General features: G+C 43.9%; 1 protein-coding gene across 1 annotated transcript in view; it reads right to left on the bottom strand.

Moving 5' to 3' along the window:
* Positions 1 to 492: 492 nt before the first annotated feature.
* Positions 493 to 23,694, bottom strand: part of LOC122932485 (protein-glutamine gamma-glutamyltransferase E-like) — a 74,486-nt gene continuing 51,284 nt past the window's right edge. The window contains exons 10-13 of the mRNA XM_044286918.1: positions 20,902 to 21,228; positions 18,872 to 19,032; positions 2,089 to 2,222; positions 493 to 941 (exon numbers count right to left, since the gene is read on the bottom strand). Coding sequence (XP_044142853.1) covers positions 794 to 941; positions 2,089 to 2,222; positions 18,872 to 19,032; positions 20,902 to 21,228 — 770 coding nt within the window. The 3' untranslated portion in view covers positions 493 to 793. The remainder of the gene's footprint in view (positions 942 to 2,088; positions 2,223 to 18,871; positions 19,033 to 20,901; positions 21,229 to 23,694) is intronic.

The following is a 23,694-nucleotide window of genomic DNA, read 5'->3' as shown; positions in this document are numbered from 1 at the left end:
CCAAGGAAGATCTGTAAATTCACCGCCCAGATGGTAAGGTGGGCAGGATCCCCATCCCACTATTGCCTTTGATAAACCATGGGGTAGAATTAGTCTGCCAAATGGTTGTCCTGCCAAGCATTAATCTCTGTGTATCAGAAGAGATGTTTGTCAAGCAAAGATCAACTCTGAATTAAAACTGCCCCAACTCTTTGTATAGTCTCTCTCCTGCATTTGGGACCCCTTTCCTCCAGGTCTCAATTGTCACAAATATTCAAATCTAGTATGCCTGTCCAGTGCTCTAGAATCTCAAGAGGAAGCTAGGTAGGACAAAGCTTATTGAGCTAAGCTACCATACTAGACATAGCCCACGTCACACTGTTTTTAAATAATGTAGTTTTTTTTATCCCAACAAACCCTTTAAGTAGTGAAATGTACAAGTTAAATTTAGCGAAACAAAAACAATGACAATAAACATGGTATAAGATAATAACAATAAACATGGTATAATGTAACGAGCTATTTATTCAACCATATACACATGTACTATAATCAGAATCACATTTCGATGACTGATGACATTTCTACATTACTGAAGAGGTAGAACATTTGATAAAAAACACAGTGAGAACAAATCAACTATAACTGTACAGACCAATAAGAATTCATAGTGACAATATGTTTATTGCACACAGTACTGGAGAGCACAAGAATCAGGAATCACAAGTAAACGTTATTACTTCTTCGTAACACGGCCAGGTTGTCAGGACATGGTCAGTAACGACTACTCAGATTCTGGACTAGTACTATTGGATTAAGAAACCACAGTAATGTTGTGATAGCTTTTAATATTCTTTATCTTATCACAGGAGAAGGTGGCGATCAGTGTTTTACTGCCGGTCTTGAAGGGAGTGATTAAAAATGTAGTCTCTGTTTTTTCTCCAGGCTTCAGAGATGGCAGGCTAAAACGAGAAGAGAAATTAGCATTAGCAATCAGTCTATTCAGGTACAGTCAGATGGTCAGATGGGGTAACCGGTGCCCAGTGGAGTTGGAACTGTAATGCGTTCAAAAACTACACACCCATGCGATCCGCAGTTGTTTGGTTTTTGATTGTTAAAACTGGCAGTTGCTGGCTTATCGTTAATGGCCGCTCTGCTTTGTAAGAACCATTAACAACAAGCAAGTTACTGTAATACAGTTTTCAACAATCTAATACTAAAAAGCTGTTGCACACAAGGCCAATTGGTTTTTGACTGTACTTTGGCCGAGTCTCCACTGAGTGTTGGATGTCCCATCTGGCCATACTCTTTGACAAGCCCCAGCACAAGGGATTTTTTCTGCAGGAACCATTGAACACCAGTTTCCTTTTTTTATATAAATATTTATATTATATTTATTTAAGATTCTGTGCAGATAAATTTCTTAATACATTTTCAGAGCAGCCAGGACTTTGCTTTTCTTATACAGAGTTAAATCAGAAGTACACAGCTTTTTCTGTGGAGGGACACATTGCCAAATTCAACATTTACCATAGCATTTTTTTTTCATTTTGAGAAGTAACATACTGTATACTGTATATTAGCATTTAACTTTTAGAATTTTTTTGGGAGGGGAGGGGGTAATGCAAAAATCCTCCCACCATCCTCTCTTTTTAGCTGCTCTCTTTCACTTTGGATCCACCTTGGTCTCTGATAAGTTACCAGCCATCAGGGGAATGACCCTTGCCTCCTTCTTTTTGTCGTTGGGGACACAACTCTAACAAGCGTTGCACCTTGGGTGCCTCACTTCAACCTCGGAGGTCATCACAATCAAACTTGGCTGCACAGAGACAAAGCTGATCACACAGTCAGGCAATCAGTAGTGTTTCTGTCCAGGAGGGCTCCATTGCTAACCTCTTAAGTATTATTAATTGGTGGCTGCAGGCAGCCAGAATCATCTTTCCATATGCCTATGAAGGAAATTTGAGAGGCATATGAGAGGAAACTCTTATCATTGTAAAGATATATTAAGATGTTCATCAGCACAGAATCACATGGTGTTTGATCATGTTAGTCCATTGTTGGAAAGTCTAGTCTTCTAGTGGACCTGATATTGACTATTTTACTTACTCTTTTTGGATAAATTCACCAATAAGACCACTTCCTTCGAACAGCAAGATGCAGGAGTCCATTGTTTCCGATAAAGTGTTGGTGATAATAACTTCAGCTTCGAAGGCTGATTTTATTTTAGCCTGATTTGGACACTGTCACAAAGCAAGCCCAAACATAGGAATAAGAGATTAGGAATGTGAGTGTGGAAACATAAAAATGTGATACAGGTCAATATATGTATATGCAGTGAGCCCCTGGGGAGCCAGTGCAGAGGATGGGAGTGAGGGAGGCCCTGATGAGATGTTATATCATGGCATACTCCCTCAGGCCTTTGCTCCACAGGGATCAGTGGAGTGGAAAGGTGGTTTAAAGAAACAGACCAGAAGTAAACATATAAAAGTATTTCTTTACTTACTCCAAAATATAACTTGTGGCACATCCAGCAATATTACATTCAAGGTGCAGTTTCTAGTACCAGAAGAGGAGGTATGGTAGCTGGTTGGATGGCAATTTAATAGCACTAGCACTTGTGGATATAGGTCTCCACTGTGATACAGGCTTGATTTTACTCTGGTCTGGTAGTTGTTTGGGTGATGAGTATCTGAGCTGTAGTCCCTCACCTTGCAGGAGTTTCTCTTAAGCTGTAATTTCACTGATCACTCTTCTGTCTAGTCACACTGATGCTTTATATATGCTTTAAATATTGGCAACCATATCCTCCTCTTCTGGAACATGTGGCCAATACAGAAAATACAATAACATAATACATAACAAAATACATTACATTAGATAGCTATAGACAACATTTGCAGATACCCCCAGGTCTGGAATACTGCAATTATTTTAGCAAATAATGGTTATAGATATTTTTATTTTAAAAAATTCTCATTAATGTCTGAAATTGGGAATAGAATGGCTTAACCAATCAAATGGCTCATCCAAATTGTCATGTGGATACTTGATCCTTCTGATCTTGGCTGCTAGAGAAGGAGCCAGGATGTTAGTATACAGGCCTGAATAGGGCCCAATGATGACTGTCTTAAAAAGGTGTATTAGTAATTATTAGAGAAGAGCAAATCAAAGCTGACTAAGTAGAATTCGATCCAAATTTCAGGAATTATTCGATTTGCACAAAATCCGAATTTCCTAACGCTTCGTGGTAACGATTCCCATTTTTCTTAAAATCGCTGCTGCATGTGTGAGGACATGGAGCAAGGAACTCTGGGAATGCGGAATCACCCATAATGCCATGCATGCAGCCAATCAGCAGCCAGCCAGCCCTATAAATAGCCTCAGCCATCTTGGATTCTACCATTTTCCAGTGTACTTAGTGCAGGGAGAGACATCAGCAGGCGCTAGGGACAGTGCTAGAAAAAACTCAATCGATTTACAAGTTCAGGGAACAAAGAAAAATATATTTGCCGTTCAGCGGTGCAGTTATATGTTCCAAAGCCTTTTTTGTCATGCATTAGAGGTAAAAGAAAAATATATTTGCTGTTCAGCAGTGCAGTTATATGTTCTAAAGCCCTTTTTGGCGTGTATTAGTGGCACAAAATATATGTATATTTGCCATTCTGCAGATATGTTCTAAAGCACTTTTTGGAGTGTATTAGTGGGGAAAAAGAAAAAGAGCTTATTAGCCATTATGTGTTGAAGTGAGAACATTGTAGCCCTTTTTGGTGTGTATTAGTGGAAAATATATATATATTAGCCGTTAAGCGGTAAAGTTCTATTTTACTACAGCCATTTACAGAGTGTATTAATAGGATAGATACTGCTAGGTCCATATATATTTGGACATAGACACAAAGTTTGTTTTTATTACCTGTTTTCTAAAACATATTTGATTTATAGTTATATAATGGACATAGACATAAAGTCTAGACCTTTAGCTTTCATTTGAGGGTATCCACATAAAAATTAGATGAAGGGCTTAGGAGTTTTAGCTCCTTTACATGTGGCACCCTCTCAAAGGCTGTTTCATGGGCAGGTGTGGCCAATTCCTTCATTATTTAATTCTTAATTAAGCACATGAAAGGCCTGGAGTTTATTTGAGGTATAGAAAATATAAATAATGTGGCGCACAGGAGCAACCAGATATCATATGAGGTGCTCTTAGTAAAGTAGGTTCACCCTATCTACTCAATATGGTAGCAATAAGAACAGAAAGAACTGGGCACTCCCAGATATCTCAACCAATACTGAATGTATTAAATAAGATAGACCTAGTCCTACCCAATTGAAGGGTAGACTAAAAACAATATAAAATACTGACATCGACTAGAGCATAAAAATCGAGGAAATCGAGCATAAAAAACGCGTCTGGTTTTAATCCCCCAAAGGACCACTTGTTAAGTGTGATGGAGACAACTTATACGAAAAGTTCCCATCTGATACCGTCTGCTGCGCATTAGGTGGTTAAAATCTTGCTGGAATAGAGATCGTGTACAATTGTTGAGGTCCACGTGCAAACAAGTCACCGGCGAGGAAGTTTAGACGGAAGAAGCTCTTAAGACCAAGGTCGACTACACTGAAAGACCAACGTCCAGAGCAATTTTTGGGCACCTGCTCCATCAAATGTTAAGATTGTTCGATTTTTTTATGCCGGCTTATGTGTGCTGAGAGCACATAGTCAACTATTTCAGCGGGACACCGCTGAGACTAGTATTGCTTGCTGGGGAAAAGCTAAACACAAGTTTTCCTATGCAATTCAGTTGGATTGTAAGTTCATATTAACCAACCCATATTCGATTAAACATCGATTCTTATATTGGATTAAGTTGAAATAAGTATCGATCCTCAGGATCTTACATTGGATGATAAGACACTTGCTATTGGATCCGGAATTTATACTGGTCATCCTTCTAGATCCATTAGATATACTGCATTGAGATCTTCTATTGTGCACTTTTGATTGCTGCTATATGTGTATGCTGTTCTACTATTGCTCAATTGGAGATATTACTTTATGCACTTTGTTTTGTATTCATCGATTTCACTATTGATTTTATTATCAATTTTATTGTGCCTCCTGACATTTTATTCCATTGTAGATGTCCTTGATTTTTATGCTCTAGTCTAGGCATGTCCAAATTGTGGCCCTCCAGCTGTTGCAAAACTACAACTCCCAGCATGCCCTAATAGCTGTAAGCTATCAAGGAATGCTGGGAGTTGTAGTTTTGCAACAGCTGGAGGGCCGCAGTTTGGACATGCCTGCTCTAGTCGATACCAGTATTTTATATTGTTTTCAGTCTACCCTTTAATTGGGTAGGACTAGGTCTATCTTATTAAATAAATTGAGTATTGGTTGAGATATCTGAGAGTGCCCAGTTCTTTCTGTTCTTTCTGTTTTTATTTGAGGTATGGTGCTTACATTTTAAGGATTTTGCTGAGTAAACATGCGGTCAAGAGCTCTCCATGCAGGTGAAACAAGCCATCCTTCGTCTGCAAAAACAGAAAAAACCCATCCGAGAAATTGCTACACTATTAGGAATTAGAGATGTTGCGAACATAAAATTTTCAGTTCGCGAACGGCAAACGCGAATTTTCGTGAACTGGCGAACCGGGTGAACACCCATTGACTTCAATAGGCAGGCAAATTTTTAAACCCACAGGGACTCTTTCTGGCCACAATAGTGATGGAAAGGTTGTTTCAAGGGGACTAACACCTGGACTGTGGCATGCCGGAGGGGGATCCATGGCAAAACTCCCATGGAAAATTACGTAGTTGACGCAGAGTCGGGTTTTAATCCATAAAGGGCATAAATCACCTAACATTCCTAAATTGTTTGGAATAACGTGCTTTAAAACATCAGGTATGATGTTGTATCGATCAGGTAGTGTAACGGTTACGCCCGCTTCACAGTGACAGATCAAACTATGACAGACCAAACTCCCTGTTTAACGCACCGCAAACAACCGCAAACAGTCCATTTGCACAACTGCAAACTCCCCATTTGCACAAGGTTGGATACCATGCTAGCCATGTCCCGTTCCTTGTCCTCACTGATGTCATTGAAGGTCTCTTCCTCCACCCAGCCACGTACAACACCAAGGGTCCCCGAAAGGTGACAACAAGCCCCCTGGGATGCCTGCTGTGTTTGGTCTTCCACCTCCTCAAAGACACCTTCCTCCTCTGACTCCTCTTCTTCAGACTCCTCTCTCTGCGTTGCCTCTCTCTGCGTTATTATAAGGTGTGTTAAGTAGTACTATTCCTATCAGTTTAATCCCTGTTACGTCTCCTATCAGGGGACGAGTATGGAATAGATTTTAGGAACCGGGAGATGGAAAAAGATGCTTGGTTGGTCCTTCTACTTCCAATTTGGGGCACTGCGCATGCAATATACTGTGGCACCAGATAGGAGTGGTGTGTTAAGTAGTACTATTCCTATCAGTTTAATCCCTGTTGCGTCCCCTATCAGGGGACGTGTATATGGAATCGATTTTAGGAACTGGGAGATGGAAAAAGATGCTTGGTCGGTCCTCCTACTTCCAATTTGGGGCACTGCGTGTGCAATCGAGTGTGCCACCAGATATGAGTGGTGTGTTAAGTAGTACTATTCCTATCAGTTTAATCCCTGTTACGTCAGGGGACATGTATATGGAATCGATTTTAGGAACCGGGAGATGGAAAAAGATGCTTTAATCAGTTTAATCCCTGTTACGTTCACTAGTATTATTATTATTATTACAAGGTGTGTTAAGTAGTACTTACTATTCCTATCAGTTTAATCCCTGTTGCGTCCACTATCAGGGGACGTGTATGGAATAGATTATAGACAACCGCAAAGAGTTGTCAATAGTTGACACACTCATGACATAAATTGTATTCCTCTATGCGTCAATCTTGGTGTAGTGATGACTGTGCTCGTGCGCACGTTTGGGAGATTGCAGGCGATGTTTTTTTTTCAAAGCCTATGGTGGTGCTGAGGTAGTTCAGTGACAGTTAAATGACCCAGAAAACAATGATTCTGCAGTGTGGGCCCATTGTTGGCCTAGTAGGCTTTAATGATGACCTTAGATGATCACAAAGAAAATTTATGTTTTTTCTATGCAAAATTATCCAGCCTTATCATCTGGGGTGTGCCAACATTGCCATTTCCAACACAATCATAGAGGCGGTTGCTTCATTGTGATACGCAAGCCCCTTCACCACAACAAGGTAACGATCACGAAGGGGAATTGACACATGTATGTGCCTTTTTTTTTGTTTGGTTTTTGAAGCCACAGTGCAGCCCCAGAGGCCAGAAAAATTAGGCATGTACACATGCCTGAAAAATTAGGTATTGTTGCAGCTGCTGTAGCAGCGACCAGAAAAATGTATGTTTCCCAGGCAGAAAGTGCCCTAAAACATTGCGGTTTGAACCCTAGTTGGTGGCGGATAAGTCACGCAAGTCATCCGGCATTCAGAGATAAAATACAGCAGCATGTGGACCATTTTTAGCCCAAGGCAGCTCATCTCAGTCATCAGGCCTTTTTTAGTCGAATTTATCGCCCACTGTCAGTCCCTTCAGGATCCATCCCTCATTCATCTTAATAAAGGTGAGGTAATCTAGACTTTTTTGACCTAGGCGACTTCTCTTCTCAGTGACAATACCTCCTGCTGCACTGAAGGTCCTTTCTGACAGGACACTTGAAGCGGGGCAGGCTATAAGTTCTATCGCAAATTGGGATAGCTCAGGCCACAGGTCAAGCCTGCACACCCAGTAGTCAAGGGATTCATCGCTCCTCAGAGTGTCGATATCTGCAGTTAAGGCGAGGTAGTCTGCTACCTGGCGGTCAAGTCGTTCTCTGAGGGTGGATCCCGAAGGGCTGTGGCGATGCGTAGGACTTAAAAAGCTCTGCATGTCCTCCATCAACAACACGTCTGTAAAGCATCCTGTCCTTGCCGGCGTTGTCATGGTAGGAGGAGGATTACTTTCACCTCTTCCCCTGTTAGATTCCCGTTGTGCTGTGACATTACCCTTATACACTGTGTAAAGCATACTTTTTAATTTATTTTGGAACTGCTGCATCCTTTCCGACTTCCGGTAATTCGGTAACATTTCAGGCACTTTCTGCTTATACCGGGGGTCTAGTAGCGTGGCCAGCCAGTACAGGTCGTTCTCCTTCAGCCTTCTCACTGATCTCACTGAAGGTCTGTTCTTGCCCCCAGCCACGTACAACACCATGGGTACCAGATAGGTGACAACGAGCACCCTGGGATGCCTGCTGTGGTTGGTCTTCCTCCTCCTCAAAGCCACATTCTTCCTCTGACTCCTCTTCCTCAGACTCCTCTTCCAGCGTTGCCGCAGGTCCAGCAAGCGATGCTGATAAGGCTGTTTCTAGTGGTGATGATTGTGACCACAACTCTACCTCTTCATGCTTATCTACGGCCTGATCCAGCACTCTTTGCAGGGCACGCTCCAGAAAGAAAACAATTGGGATGATGTCGCTGATGGTGCCTTCGGTGCGACTGACTAGGTTTGTCACCTCCTCAAAAGGACGCCTGAGCCTACAGGCATTGCGCATGAGCGTGCAGTAATGTGGCAAAAAAATTCCCAGCTCCGCAGAGGCTGTCCTAGCACCCCGGTCATACAAATACTCGTTGATGGCTTTTTCTTGTTGGAGCAGGCGGTCGAACATTAGGAGTGTTCAATTCCAACGTGTCGGGCTGTCGCAAATCAAGCGCCTCACTGGCATGTTGTTTCAGCACTGAATATCTGAAAAGTGCACTATGGCCATGTAGGAACGCCTGAAATGGCCACATACCTTCCTGGCCTGCTTGAGGACGTCCTGTAAGCCTGGGTACTTATGTACAAAGCGTTGTACGATGTGTCAACTTGCCCAAATTCAATGCCGCCAACAAATTGCTTCCGTTGTCACACACCACTTTGCCGATCTCCAGTTGGTGCGGAGTCAGCCACTGATCCACCTGTGCATTCAGGGTGGACAGGAGTGCTGGTCCGGTGTGTCTCTCTGCTTTCAGGCAAGTCAACCCCAAGACGGCGTGACACTGTCATATCCGGGATGTGGAATAGCCCCTGGGGAGCTGGGGGGGGGGTGCCGTTGATGTGAAGCAAGACGCAGCAGCAGAAGAGGACTGAGCGGAGGAGGTTAGCAAAGAGGATGGAGTAGGAGGAGTAGAGGAGGTGGCAGCAGGCCTGCCTGCAAGTCGTAATTTATATAAAAAAAACACGGCACTCTATAATGAATTTATAAGTTGCTTTTTTTATTATTCTATTTCATATCTTTTTTTGTTTTTGTAAATCCATCCAAAATAGTAGCCACTGGCCAGTGGCTACTATTTTGGATGGATTTACAAAAACAAAAAAAGATATGAAGTAGAATAATAAAAAAAGCAACTTATAAATTCATTATAGAGTGCCGTGGTTTTTTTATATAAATTTGGACATACCCTTACCACAGAGCACCGCCCACTCTCCAACAGGAGTGCCGCTCAACCCCTATCTTTCAACATTGCCTGCAAGTCGTGGCGGTGTCACCATTCCATGCTTGGCAGCCGTGAGCAGGTTTACCCAATGCGCAGTGTAGGTGATATACCTGCCCTGACCATGCTTTGCAGACCAGGTATCAGTGGTCAGATGGACCCTTGCCCCAACACTGTGTGCCAGACATGCAATGACTTCCTTTTGCACAATCGAGTGCAGGTTGAGGGTTGCCTTTTGTGCAAAGAAATTTCATCCGGATACCTTCCACTGTGGTGTCCCAATAGCTACAAATTTTTTGAAGGCCTCAGACTCCACCAGCTTGTATGGTAAAAGCTGGTGGGCTAAGAGCTCAGACAAGCCAGCTGTCAGACGCCGGGCAAGGGGGTGACTTTGTGACATTGGCTTCTTACGCTCAAATATGTCCTTGACAGACACCTGACTGTGGGCAGATGAGCAGGAACTGCTCAAGACGAGAGGCGAAGTGGCCGGTGGTTGAGAGGGGGCAAGGAGGACAGCGGTGGTTGACGTGGCTGAAGATGCTGGACCAGGAGGAGGATGGTGGCTTTGAGTTTGTGTGCTGCTTTTACTCATATGTTGATCCCATAGGCGTTTGTGATGTGAGATCATGTGCCTTCGCAAAGCAGTTGTACCTAGGTGGGTGTTGCACTTCCCACGACTCAGTTTCTTTTGGCACAGGTTGCAAATGGCATCGCTGTTATCAGAGGCAGACACACAAAAAAAATGCCACACTGCTGAGCTTTGCAATGACGGCATTCTGGTGGTGGCAACAGCATGCGTTGATTGACGTGCTGTCTGGCTGACCCCGGGTGCCGATTCATGCTGTCTGACTGGGCCACTAGCTCCTTGCGATGACCTCCCCCTGCTTCCAACTCGTCTCCTCCTCCTCTCTGTCTCCCCATCTGAACTTTCCCCCGTTCTTCTTCTCTTCGAGCGGGCACCCACGTGACATCCACGGACACATCGTCATCATCAACCGCTTCACTTGTATCTGACAACTCAGCAAAGGAAGCAGCAGCGGGTACAACATCATCATCATCACACCGTACGTCCATCTGTGTAATGCTGCCTGACTGAGACTATCCCTGTTATCTACATCCTCTTGCAATAATGGTTGCGCATCACTCATTTCTTCCAACTGATGTGTAAATAACTCATCTGACAGATCAAGTGAAGCGGCTACGGTGCTAGTGTTGGTGGTGGCGGCAGGCGGGCGAGTGGTAACTTGAGAAGTGCCCGAAGCTGAGCTGGAGGAGGATGGTGCGTCAAGGTTCCGAGCGGAAGCTGTAGAAGATTGGGTGTCCTGTGTTAGCCAGTCAACTATGTCCTCAGAACTTTTCGAGTTCAGGGTACGTTGCCTCTGAACACTGGGCATTAGTCTAGGGCCAAAGGGAATCACAGGACCATGACCACGACGGCCCCTGCGGGGTGGCCTGCCTCTGCTTGTTTTATTTTTTTAGATTAGTTAAGTTGTACTATGCGTGCAAGCTACTGTGACACCAGATATGAGTTGCGCTGAAGTGACACTATGCGCTTGCAGCTGGGCCTTAAACACACAAACACGTGTGCAACTGACTGCTATTTATTCAGTCAAAATTGTTGTTTATCTTTAAATGGAATCGAATGTGACACCAGATATGAGTTGCGCTGAAGTGACACTATGCGCTTGCAGCTGGGCCTTCAACACACAAACACGTGTGTGCAACTGACTGCTATTTATTCAGTCAAAATTGTTGTTTTTCTTTAAATGGAATCGAATGTGACACTAGATATGAATGGCGCTGAAGCGACACTATGCACTGCACTGGGCCTTAGACACACAAACACGTGTGTGCAACTGACTGCTATTTATTCAGTCAAAATTGTTGTTTATCTTTAAATGGAATCGAATGTGACACCAGATATGAGTTGCGCTGAAGTGACACTATGCGCTTGCAGCTGGGCCTTCAACACACAAACACGTGTGTGCAACTGACTGCTATTTATTCAGTCAAAATTGTTGTTTTTCTTTAAATGGAATCGAATGTGACACTAGATATGAATGGCGCTGAAGCGACACTATGCACTGCACTGGGCCTTAGACACACAAACACGTGTGTGCAACTGACTGCTATTTATTCAGTCAAAATTGTTGTTTTTCTTTAAATGGAATCAAATGTGACACCAGATATGAGTTGCGCTGAAGTGACACTATGCGCTTGAAGGGCTGTGAGCCTGACACACACTGGCAGGCAACTGCAATTTGATTACACAGAAAAAAGAAAAAAAAAGCAGACTGATGTTCTAGCCCTAAAAAGGGCTTTTTGGGGTGCTGTCAGGACGCTGTCCTTACAGCATAGATCAGATGAGTCTTTCAGGACTGTAGTGGACACTGAATACACTAGCCTAGCTATCGATTTCCCTATTAAATCAGCAGCAGCAGCACTGTCCCTCCTCTCACTAAGAATGCAGCTTCCGAATGAATCTAAAATGGATGTTGACTGTGAGGTGTCTGTTGACTGTGAGGTACAGGGTCAAAGTTTATTCAATGATGATGTATAGGGGGAGGACCGAACATCGCATATGCGATGCTATGTTTGCCGGGAACTGTTCGCCGGCGAATAGTTCAGGACATCTCTATTAGGAATGACAAAATCTAACAGCACCTCAACAATGAAAAAGATCTGGATGCCCACGGAAGACAACATTGCTGGATGATCGCTGAATAATTACCAGGGTGAAGAGAAACCCCTTCACAACAGCCAACCAAGTGAACAACACTCTCCAGGATATAGGCATATCAATACCCAAATCTATCATAAAGAGAAGACTGCATGAAAATAAATACAGAGGGTTCACTGCACGGTGCAAGCCACTCATAAGCCTCAAGAATAAGAAGCCTGGATTGTACTTTGCTAAAAAACATCTTAAAAACCAGTACACTTCTGGAAGAACATTCTTTGGACAGATGAAACCAAGATTAACCTCTACCAGAATGATGGAAAGAAAAAGGTATGGCGAAGGCATGGTACAGCTCATGATCCAAAGCATACCACATCGTCTGTAAAACACGGCGGAGGCAGTGTGATGGCTTGGGCATGCATGACTGCCAGTGGTACTGGGTCCTAGTGTTTATTGATGATGTGACACAGGACAGAAGCAGCCGGATGAATTCTTGTGTTTTCAGAGACATACTGTATGCTCAAATCCAGCCAAATGCAGCCAAACTGATTGGTCGGTGTTTCATAATACAGATGGACAATGACCCAAAACATAATGCCAAAGGAACCCAGGAGTTTATTAAAGCAAAGAAGTGGAATACTCTTGAATGGCCATGTCAGTCACCTGATCTGAACACAATTGAACATGCATTTCACTTGTTAAAGGGATTCTGTCATGAGATTTTACCCCTATAACCTAAACATATGCCCATGTCCGTACTAATAACATGAATCCTAAGCTGGCCTTACTAAACCTGGTGTGGCTCTATTAGCCAAAAAAACTGGTTTTTATAACCTGTCAATCACCTACCCAAGGTGCCCAAGGGAACATCAGTTAATACAGGGTGCCCGGCCGCAACCATCGCCGTCTGGTGCCCAGCGCCGCCTTCCCTGTCTTAATCGCCGCCCTCCCTGTCTACAGTGCCGCCTTCCTTACCTCAGCGCCGCCTCCGCAATCCTCCCATCCCTCTGCCAGATACCGCAACACTTTCCTCAACAAAGCCGCTGCCAGGAGTCCACAAGGGCGCATTAGGCTGAGCCTAGTGTGCGCACGTGCGGTATCTGGCAGAGGGACGGGAGGATTGCGGAGGCGGCGCTGAGGTAAGGAAGGCGGCACTGTAGACAGGGAGGGCGGCGATTAAGACAGGGAAGGTGGCGCTGGGCACCAGACGGCGATGGGTGCGGCTTGACACCCTGTATTAACGGACATCCCCTTGGGCATCTTAGGTAGGTGATTGACAGGTTATAAAAACCTGTTTTTTGGGCTAATAGAGCCACACCAGGTTTAGTAAGGCCAGCTTAGGATTCATGTTAGTTGTACGGACATGGGCATATGTTTAGGTTATAGGGGTAAGATCTCATGACAGAATCCCTTTAAAGACTTAACGTCAGACGGAAAGGCCCACAAACAAACAGCAACTTAAAACTGCTGCAGTAAAGGTCTGGAAGAGCATTAAAAAGGAGGAAACACAACTTCTGGTGATGTCCATGATTTCAAGACTTCAGACAGTCATTGCCAACAAAGGGGTTTTAACCAAGTATTAGAAATGAACATTTTATTTTTACAATTATTTAATTTGTCCAATTACTTTTGAGCCCCTGAAATGAAGGATTAAGTTTAAAAAATGCTTTAGTTCCTCAAACTTCTATGCTAATTTTGTTCAACCCACTGAATTAAAGCTGAAAGTCTGATCTTCAACTACATCTGAATTGTTTTGTTCAAAATCCATTGTGGTAATGTATAGAACAAAAATGAGAAAAATGTTGTCTGTCCAAATATATATGAGCCTAACTGTATGGTGAATTGTGATTGCTATAATAATTGTGATTGTAGACTTTTTTCTGTATGAACCGAATCACGTTGATTAGCCATTCAGTGGTGACATTTGTTTGTGATACAGCTTTTTTGGGGAAAATTGGTCGGCAGCTGTAACTATGGTCAAGGACAACATATGTCCTTTACGGCCCACTGGGTATATGTGGTTCCTGCCCAGCCACACCAGAAACTTGGCAAGATGACGCTGCTTCCACCTCCAAGTTCTCACGCCATCATTCCTGCGACAATGTCTGCCTCTACCTCCTCATCCTCCACCGTGTCCTCATCCTCCACTGCAGGGACAATTCACTGCGCTCCTCCAGCAGTATGCTGGAGGAGCGCAGTGAATTGTCCCTGCAGTGGAGGATGAGGACACGGTGGAGGATGAGGAGGTAGAGGCAGACATTGTCGCAGGAATGATGGCGTGAGAACTTGGAGGTGGAAGCAGCGTCACCTTGCCAAGTTTCTGGTGTGGCTGGGCAGGAACCACATATACCCAGTGGTCCGTAAAGGACATATGTTGTCCTTGACCATAGTTACAGCTACCGACCAATTTTCCCCAAAAAAGCTGTGCAGGGCATGCCAGTGTCACGCTGTTCTATACCTCGTTTGCCTGGGTGAACGGAGTCACACAGGGGAGAAAAAGCTCCACGCCCTTCATCAAGAAATCGAATCCTAGCTTTCTCTGCGACAACTCAAAATCGGAACCATAGTGACAACGGGAAGAACGTGGTGTCGGCGCTGCATCAAGGAGGGCTGAGCAGTGCGTCCTGCATGGCATATGTGTTCAATCTGGTTGTCAAGTGGTTCCTAAAGTCTCCCACCCATCTGCAAGACATCCTAAAAATGGCCAGGAAACTTTGAATGGACTTCAGCCACTTGTACACCCCAAAGCACACTCTACTTGAGCTGCAGTAGCAGAACAGCATCCCATAGGCTGATATGCGATGTTTCCACCCGTTGGAATTCCACCCTCCATATGTTGGACTGACTATACAAACAGAGAAAGGCCATAAACAATTTCTTGATGATCTAAGCAGACAGGAGTACTCCCCTATGTAACTGTAACACCCCAGAGTCGTGAAACTCTTTTACCCTGCTACAACCTGTTAAGGGCATTAACATTGTCATCTTGTGTAATTCCAAATAATATTCTCTCAAATGTGCATTGTAAAGTCTTGTAATTATATATTGCTGTAATTTCTATGTTCACCAGCAGGTGGCAGCAATGTGTTCAGCAAGGACTTAGGCAGTTTAGTGTTTCTGACCTGGAATAGTTCATTCCAGTTCAGCTCCCCCTTCTGTGAGCAGAAATGGGCTGCGCCCATATCCTGCCTCATGGGTAGGGAAGGAAGTTAGGATAGTGTGCCAGCCACCCCTGCTAGGGGAAGGCTGTGCGTGTAGGAGCTCCCAGATATAGGGATCCAAAGCCAGGATCTTGTCTCGGCTGAGACAATTGATCATCATCCCCAGCCTGAGCCTTGCAGTCTCAGCTGGAAGAAAGCAAGCAGACACCTCCAGTTACAGGAAGAAGCATACCCTGAGACAATAACAGTGAGTACCGTCCAGAGACCCCAGGAGAAGACATATTCCTCCTCAGCTAGTCAGTCCCCAGACAGCAGAAGATAGATAGTGCAGAAGATAAATTCCTGCCACATTACAGAGCAACAAGCAGACGTCCCTTTCCTGCAAAAGCTCCAGGCACATGATAGAGCAGAAGATAGATTCCTGCCACACATTGTCAATACCTGCTGGGACCAAAGACTAATGCTGTATCTCGCTTGAATGAAAGCTGCAACTAGTAAAGACAAGTTTGAACTTTACCCAAAGTCTGGATGTCAATTACTGCTGCAAGTTCCTCAATTACTCCTACTAGCACCACACTCATTTTATTGCAAGTGAGCCAGGATCCAGGAGTCCAGCCGTACCCAGGTAGGAGACACCGTTGACACTATTGCCACTACCACACAGAGATATTACCCCACTCTGGCATTCCTAACCTGGTACGTGAGTTACAACACCTTAAAGGGCCCTGTGTTAGTACCCTGCACACTCTGCAATTGGCATCACAAGCAAAACTATAAACTATCACCTACATCTGACCTAGCCATTGCATATTATTGGCATCAGAGTGCATACCCCAAGCCGGATCACCGCATAACTTCGATGTCAGCCAGTGGCAGCTCATGCGTGACCCAGGCAGAGGACCCAGACACACCGTGGCGTATGCAGTGGGGATGGAGGCAGGTAGTCCCTCCGAGTTACTTGCACAAATAGCCCGATGCATGCTCACTTGCTTGCGTAGTGACAGCTGAATTGTCACCATTCAGAAGAGGGGTGACTTCTGGCTCTCCACCATGTTGGACCCTCGCTACCAGTCCAAAATGGGGGCCTATTTTATACCCACTGAGAGGGAGGACAAACTGAACTACAATAGAGACATCCTATGTAGTCAGTTGGCCGCTGCCTATTTGCGCCATCGTCCCTCCTCTCGCAGGTCTGACTGGGGGGCCCTCTGTGCTCACGTTTGTCAGCCATGGCTGCTGTGGCAGGGTGGGGGGTTAGGAGCAGTACCAGCTCCATCAGCAGCAGCATAAGTCTAGAGTCGCTGCAGCCGCATAGTGAAGAAACTACTCACCAGCAGCTAGACATAGAGCAGAACTTGAACCAGCAGGTGGTGGCATACTTGGAGTGCACCCAGCCAGCCAACATTGAAGATCTGCTGGACTACTGGGCAGCCAAACTGGATTTGTGGCTGCAACTGGCCGAGTTTGCCCTGGAAAAGCTGTCCTGCCCGGCCAGTAGTGTGGCAACACAGCGGGTGTTTAGTGCAGCAGGGGCCATAGTTACCCCAAGGAAAACTCGCCTGCCACCCACAATGTGGAGAGACTGAACTTTGTCAAGATGAATCAGGCGTGGATCAGCCAGGATTTCCACCCACCAATGCCTGATGCATCAGACTAGATCATCCATGGTGCTACACCAACACTTTGACAAAAGAGACCGGTTTCTTCTGGCTTCCTGCCTCAGCTACTATTCTGATGCTGCCAACCGCCTGATGCCACACATCTGATGCCAAGTGCTCCTTCTTTTACCCACCATCTTCAGCTGGTACTGGTAATGCCACCTACTTCCCCACTCTGTGGTCTCCTGATGCTGCTTCCATCTCCACACTATGTCACCTTGCCACTCTGAATTCTCCTGATGTTGCTGCTGCCACCTCCACACTGTCATTGTGCAACTCTGTGGCCTCCTGATGCTGCCACCACCTCCACACTCTGTCATTGTGCCACTCTGTGGTCTCCTCATGCTGCTTTCACCTCACCACTATGTCATAGGGCCACTCTGTGGAGTTTTCATGCTGTTCCCACCCTCCCCACTTCATGGCTGGGCCACTATTTTGCCTTTCGGCCTGGCTAACATCATCATTTATTTGACCCTTCTTCTGATCTGTCAGAAGGAAGTTAAAATGAGATGCACACCGTATCCTGTCTGTGTAGCAGCTCTAAGGCCTGTATGGACCATCAGAATTGGCTCATGATTTGGTAGCTAAAACCAGGAGTGGATACAAAACACAGAAAACATGCAAATATCCATTCACGTGTCATCTCTGTTTTGGATCCACTCCTGTTTTTATTGGCATTAGCAATACTGATGGAATACTGACCAAATGCTGACCGAGTGAACAGACAGGATCTATTTTTGGGGAGTTATTGTTCTGACGGATCAGAGGAAGGGTACAAATAATCAGTAAAGTCAACACAAACTTACTGCTGACACTTTCTCCACTCTGTTGGGGGGCTCTACCTGTATAAGCCTTTGATAGAACAGATTCTGTAGACATCTATGTGGAATCAGCTGACGACGGTGTAAAAGGAGTGTGCTTCTTCTTGGCGCTAACATCGACCTGTAAGGCTGAGTTCATACCGTACTTCAGTTAGTTGGGCAGCGAATCGAAATTAACGAAGTGGAATACAATCCAAACTCCAGGAAAAATTAGATTTGTCAAAAAGGTGAATATTTCTCACACTTCGTGGTAATTAATCAATTTGTCCTGAAATGAAGGTTAAAAAAAAAAAAACATACTCATCCATTTGATCACAGAGAGGCCGTCATGGCCATCTTGATTTAAGAAATTGTGCCAAATCTCCCACACGCAGTCATCCTGTCAGCACGTTTTCTTCAATCAAGATGGCCATGATGGCCTCTCAGCGATCAAATGGATGAGGTGAGTATGTACTTTTTTCTATTACCCCTGAAAGGCCTCAATGTGACTCTTATATGCAGCAAATAGTGTTGAACGTGGCATCTGAGGGGTTCAATGTCGGGGATGGAGCTATTGCCATTCACCGTCATTGCACCAGCTACATACAATGGAATGCGATTCGTGACAAAGTAGTTTGTAATTAATTGAATTTGTTGTCAAAATTCAGTGAAGCAGCCAAATCAAGTTTTAGAAAACTCATCACTAGCTGTGATAATATGCCATGACCGCTGAAGCAAATTGCTTGATGTACATTGTTGAAGGAAGTGATTGGCTGTATTAGTCACGTGTGGTATATGGGATCTCGCCATTGCAGCTAAAACAATACGTCATGCCTGGTGCCCGGCAGAGTGGATTGAGCATCAGCTCTGGATTTGAGGGGACTCGGGAAGGTTTAACGTTTTTTTATTGTTTTATGTGCTTAATACGAGCTTGCCCAAATAAAAAATGACAACTCCAACTCTAGACAACTCCATTATGGCACACAAAAGGGTCTTTCTTTGTGAACTTCTTGTAGGTATTCTTTAGTCTGTTTCTATTTATTACTGTACATTTATTTTGTCAGTTTCATTACCTTGATAGTCATTGGAGGTTTTACCAAGATGATGTCCTTCTCCACCAAAATGCGTTCCTCTGTCCCTTCAACCTCACACAAAGCCGTCATGCGGATTAGATTGTCTTCACTCATATACTGTTTATACTGAGCATATGTCAAAGGGATTGAGATGTGTTTCCCTGGAGCATAATCAATAAGGAATGGCATGCATCATTGTGTGATTACCACTCTTGTGCTTAGGTTCAATAAAAACTAAAAAGGGATCACACAACACATTCACTAATATTTGGTTTGTACTAGTATACCATAGCAGACAGATACTTGCTTTAATTTTATTAGACTCCTTTCAAGTTAATGCTATTGATTTCCATTATTCTGCTCCATTATAGGAGCAGAACAACAAAAATGGCAAAAGTGCTACATCTGGCATATACTGTAACTGAAACCAACAGCACCAAATAGACCCCTTCAACTGTAATGAGGTCTGTCAGGTTTCCGTTAGGGAGTCTGGCATTTTACTGGACAAAATAGTCCTGCATTGGTCCTACTCCCCCGCAACTCCCATGACATTCATATGTTTAGGGTCAGATGGGGCATGTATCCTGGGGACTACACTACCTTGGAGTCCTATTGGACCTCCACCACTCAACTCTACTTGATGGCCAGTATTGATCTTATGGTGGCCATGCATGGATCTACATACTGTAGCACTCTCTTTTTGCAGTCAGTGACTTGGTTATCTCTACAGATTTCATACACTTCAGTAGAAAGGTCCACAATGTGGTGCATTAATAAGTAAAGGGGGTCTAGCAGGATTGGACCCCTACCCCGGTTGCTCAAAATATTTTTTATTTTTATTCTTTGCACAGGGCATTAGCTAGCCACCAGCAAGCATCTTTACCGTCATAGGGATCAGGTAAAACAGCCCCCTCCTTCAAATTTTTAGGGACTCCTTCTTTCTGCATTTCAGGATAGGATGCGGACCCATTCATTTAATGGGTCTGCAAAAGATGCGGACAGTACACCGTGTGCTGTCTGCATCAGTATGTTCGTCCCGTAGCCCCGCAAAAAAGTAGCCCTGTTTCCATACAGCATTAAAATGTATCGGCTCCATGTAGCCAAACTTAGCCTCGGCCGAAGTTGCGCGAGACTTCAATGAAAGACTATGATATTCCGATCTGTATATTTAAAAATGTTTTAAAATAGGAATCCAAAGTCGGCTTTGGTACTGGCTGGTACCTTGGTACCAAAGCCAACTTTGGATTCGTATTTTAAAATGTTTTTAAATGCACAGATAGGAATACCATAGTCATTCACCAAAGTCTTACACAACTTCGGCCTAGAAACAGGTTTCCTACACGGAGAAAATACATTGTAAATGCTGTACGGAAACAGCATTCCCAACAACGTTTTTTAAACAAATAGGCTTTGGATCTATGATCTGAAGCTCGATTCACTGAAGCCTGATTGCTAAATATGGTTATGTGCCATGTCAGCATGTAAGTATGGTCGAGCACATTACATAATTTGGGCTAAAAATAAAATTCATGTAAGCAATGTGATAATTACATTTCTTGTTTCACTTTTACTTGCACACAGTGTGGCCAGATTTATTATAGAGAAGTATTATTACTTGCCGGTCCCCAGCCACTGATGCTCCGGTGCCAACTGTTCTCCACTTCATGTCCTGGTTCAACGTGTGTGAAATATCAGGAAAGAGCCACTCAACCAATCATGTTAAGGACGATGATTAGCTGGGTGTACCTTTTATGACAGTTCCAGTGTGTCGACACCAGGACAGGAAGTGAAAAGAAGCAAAAACCAGACTAGCATTGAAAGGGCAGTAGCGGGGGATCATTGGAGGAGAGTTATCCTTTCTTATTTTAACATTGTTTGGCCTTTTTTCTAACAAAATCTAGTTTCTTATAGTGTGTATGGACAATAGGACATCTTTAGATTCTCTATTGCAAACTGTTTATCTGCATCAACATTACTGAATATCTCCATGAATCGTAGTATATTCTTCTATCATAGATTTTAAGACATACCTTCATTTGGCGTCAGTGGTACAATCTTTGTATCTGCCCAGATCTCATATTTGTGTCTCCCAGTGTAAAGTATGCTGGAGGAGGTGATGTTCACAATCACTTTAATGTTGTCTGCTGTCAGGTTCTGCAAGCTCAGTATTATATCTATATTTTGACCAAGACTGGGAACTTGGGGAAGACTGAACATTCCAGACAAGACTGTGCCTCTTCTTGGTTTCTCTTCACCTCTTTTTCTAAAATATAATAGTTTTTTCTCAAGTTCCACTAAAGGACTATCTAACAATTTGTTGACTGCTTTCTCGAACACTTTTCTTTCCTCCGATGAATCTGAAAAGCAAAAATGCCAATCAATAGTTTGTATCACTATAAAAAAAACTCAAATCCTACCAAAAATATACAGTGGGGTATATAACAAAGCTTCCACCTTCCATATATCTTTTATAATACCAGTAATTTCTAATCATGCAATCATGTATGGTTATGTGGCAGAGGGTCAGGGCAACCTCAAGCACCAGTGCCCAGATGCAACTTCTACTTCTGCACTGCCTATAGCTGCACCCTAGCAAATAACTACAGTCATGAAAGGTTTGTACATTTTCTGCCTAGTCTTTAGCTATTGCTTTATATAGAGGGAGTGGCAGGGGTGGGCATACCATATGTGCAACCCACAAAGGCCTAGTATATAGGGGATAAATGCAACCATAAAAGCAGCTTCTTAGAGAAATATAAGGGATTGGACTATGATAAATGAGGTCCCATATAATGTTCTGGCCTGTTCTGTCTGTGCTCAAATGGGTGAAAGATTCCAAGATTAAAAAGGAAATTCAAGAATACTAAAAAACTTCCTTAAAAGGGCCTTTCCTGGCATTTCCAGTACGTTAAGCTGGAAGAGGAAGTGGAGAGTAGCAGGGACAAGAGCAGCATTGGAACAGCAGTGGTGTGGGATCGGTTAAAGTATTACTTTCTTTTCTTTCACATTTACCCTGAAACTCCCTTAAGTTATGTCCAGCATAAACTTTTACACATACCTCCCAAATTTGTGGACAGTCAAAGAGGGACACTTTCATGATGTAAAAGATCCATATTTCCTGCATATCTATACACTTAAATAGTTTTCTTTTACTCAATAGTGCAAAATGTATCTGAATTTATTTAATCAAATAATGGAATAATATACAAAGCGGGCTATAATATACAGATAGGAACCAAACACACACTTTATGGATCAATATTGTAAATGTAAAAATGCTAATCTATATTTCAGATAAAAAAGGGACGTGGGTCAAAAGTAGGGACTGTCCCACCAAAAAAGGGACACTTGGGAGGCCTGTTTTACATTAAATTGAGGCTTATGTAAAGCCCCATACACAGCACTTTTACTTTACAACACAGTGCAATATACAGTCGGGTCCATAAATATTGGGACATCGACACAATTCTAAAATTTTTGCCTCAATACACCACCACAATAAATTTGAAATGAAACAAACAAGATGTGCTTTAACTGCAGACGGTCAGCTTTAATTTGAGGGTATTTACATCCAAATAAGGTGAAGGGTGCAGGAATTACAACAGTTTGCATATGTGCCTCCCACTTGTTAAGGGACCAAAAGTAATGGGGCAGAATAATAATCATAAATTAAACTTTCACTTTTTAATACTTGGTTGCAAATCCTTTGCAGTCAATTGCAGCCTGAAGTTTGGAACGCATAGACATCACCGGACGCTGGGTTTCATCCCTGGTGATGCTCTGCCAGGCCTCTACTGCAACTGTCTTAAAGGGACTCTGTCACCAGTTTCTAACCCCCCCTTTTAAAACTATTGTTCTCTCCATGGTGCCCTTGTGATTACAAAGCTGTTGTTATAAGATAAATCCGCCGTCTAGTTTTGATAAAAATAGCTTTTATCTAACCTGTCAATCTTCTGGATAAGGTGCCCAGGGCGTTTCTGAAGGTCTGAATCTGCCGCTCGCCGCTGTTGGTGCCCAGCTCCTCCCCTGATTCTTTCAGCGCCGCCTGAATGTAAAGAAATCCGCCTCCGGCTCTCCTCAGTGCCCCCTCCTCCTTTTCAAAGATCCCGCGCATGCGCATGAAATGCATGCTCAATCGGATTCAGGTCAGGTGATTGACTTGGCCATTGCATAACATTCCACTTCTTTCCCTTAAAAAAAATCTTTGTTTGCTTTTGCAGTATGCTTTCGGTCATTGTCCATCTGCACTGTGAAGCGCCGACCAATGAGTTCTGAAGCATTTGGCTGAATATGAACAGATAATATTGCCCGAAACACTTCAGAATTCATCCTGCTGCTTTTGTCAGCAGTCACATCATCAATAAATACAAGAGAACCAGTTCCATTGGCAGCCATACATGCCCGTGCCATGACACTACCACCATCATGCTTTACTGATGAGGTGGTATGCTGTCATGGTCTTACCTTCCTGCTGTTCTCCTTCGTTTGACATGTGCTGGCGGCCATCTTGGTTTCTGGGTTTCTTGTAGCCTCCCACCCTGCGGCTTCTCCTTCCCACTGGGAGGAGCTGGATGCCTGGCTCATATATATAGGAGGTCTGTGGCTTCAGTTCCTTGCTTGGTCCTCCTGTGCTCACATGCTTCTAAGACTGCTGCTGCTTCTGGTTCCTGATCCTGGCCTCGTCTGACTACCCTGCTGGTTCCTGATCCTGGCTTCGTCTGACTACCCTGCTGGTTCCTGATCCTGGCTTCGTCTGACTACCCTTCTGGTTCCTGATCTCTGGTTTCGCAAGACCCTGCTTCGGTTTAGCCATCCGTTTGGAC

This window comes from Bufo gargarizans, chromosome 3 (genome assembly GCF_014858855.1).
Source record: "Bufo gargarizans isolate SCDJY-AF-19 chromosome 3, ASM1485885v1, whole genome shotgun sequence".
Classification (NCBI taxonomy): Eukaryota; Metazoa; Chordata; class Amphibia; order Anura; family Bufonidae; genus Bufo; species Bufo gargarizans.
The sequence above is the reverse complement of the archived record's forward strand: the minus strand, read 5'-3'. Positions and strand labels throughout refer to the sequence as shown.